Source organism: Rhincodon typus, unplaced genomic scaffold (genome assembly GCF_021869965.1).
Source record: "Rhincodon typus isolate 14 unplaced genomic scaffold, sRhiTyp1.1 hic_rhity00000517, whole genome shotgun sequence".
Classification (NCBI taxonomy): Eukaryota; Metazoa; Chordata; class Chondrichthyes; order Orectolobiformes; family Rhincodontidae; genus Rhincodon; species Rhincodon typus.
In genome coordinates, this window is record NW_025966155.1 from 25,455 (window position 1) to 26,959 (window position 1,505).

General features: G+C 54.4%; 1 protein-coding gene across 1 annotated transcript in view; it reads left to right on the forward strand.

The window, feature by feature from the left end:
- Window positions 1-1,505, forward strand: part of LOC125488348 (trypsin-like) — a 5,315-nt gene that overhangs the window by 2,328 nt on the left and 1,482 nt on the right. The window contains exon 3 of the mRNA XM_048621339.1: window positions 280-539. Coding sequence (XP_048477296.1) covers window positions 280-539 — 260 coding nt within the window. The remainder of the gene's footprint in view (window positions 1-279; window positions 540-1,505) is intronic.

A 1,505-nucleotide genomic window follows, 5' to 3' on the forward strand; every position in this document is an offset into this window, starting at 1 on the left:
GTGAGTGTGTGTGTATGAATGTGTGTGTGTGTGAGTGTGAGTGTGTGTGTATGAATGTGTGTGTGTGAGTGTGTGTGTGTGTGAGTGTGTGTGTATGAATGTGTGTGTGTGAGTGAGTGTGTGTGTGTGTGTGTGTGTGAGTGTGAGTGTGTGTGTGTGAGTGTGTGTGTATGAATGTGTGTGTGCGGGGGGGGATGTGGAGTGGGTGTGGGGGGGGAATTGCGGTTGTTCATGTGGGGGGCAAGTTAACATCCTCTGTACCTTGTCCCTGTCCTACAGCCCAAGTCAGATGGTGGTTGCATTGGGAGATCCCAACTGGAGCAAGTTCGAGGGGACGGAGCAGTTCATTAAAGTGGAGAACATCTTCTGGCACGAGAAATACGACTATTACACCCTGGACCACGACATCATGTTGATCAAACTGGCAGAGCCCTGCATTATTAACGATTATATTCAGCCAGTACAGCTCCCAACAGAATGTGCATTGGATGGGACCATGTGTACAGTCTCTGGCTATGGTAACCTCCAGAGCAGTGGATGTAAGTGATTTCTCAGAAAGGGATGGGTGGACATCGGCTCGCATCCCTGTTCCCCACCCCCCAGCCCCCAATCCAGGGCGACAGGCTTTCTGCCATCTTCCCCGCGACGCCCAGCACGATCCCAAGTTTTGCTCCCATAGCGTACGCAGTCATCTTCCCGGAACACTTGACCCACAGTTTCATCAGATTCAGACCCAACCCCTCTAAACAAGCAACCTGAGCTTAAATCCGGCCCACACTACTGGAGGGTCAGTGCTGAGGGAATGGGCACTGTCGGAGGGTCAGTGCTGAGGGAGTGGGCACTGTCGGAGGATCAGTGCTGAGGGAGCGCTGCACTGTCGGAGGGTCAGTGCTGAGGGAGTGGGGACTGTCGGAGGTTCAGTGCTGAGGGAGCGCCTCACTGTCGGAGGGTCAGTGCTGAGGGAGAGCCGCACTGTCGGAGGGTCAGTGCTGAGGGAGCGGGGACTGTCGGAGGGTCAGTGCTGAGGGAGCGGGCACTGTCGGAGGGTCAGTGCTGAGGGAGCGGGCACTGTCGGAGGGTCAGTGCTGAGGGATGATTTTGCACCTGACACACTGGGGCATCATTTATATCCAAGTCTCCAAGAGTGAAAATGTCTTATTTGTGAGTGTGAGTGAGTGTGTGTGTGTGTATGTCAGTGTGAGTGTGCGTGTCAGGGTGAGTGTGTGTGTCAGGGTGAGTGGGAGTGTGTGTCTGTGAGTGAGTGTATGTGTGTGTATGTGTTTGTGTGTGTGTTTGCTTGTGCGAGTGTGTGCGTGCGTGTGTGTGTCAGTGTGAGTGTGTGCGTGCGTGTGTGTGTCAGTGTGAGTGTGAGCGAATGAGGGTGTGTGTGTCAGTGTGAGTGTGAGCGAGTGAGGGTGTCGAGAGTGTGTGTCAGTGTGAGTGTGAGCGAGTGAGGGTGTGTGTCAGTGTGAGTGTGAGCGAGTGAGGGTGTGTGTGTCAGTGTG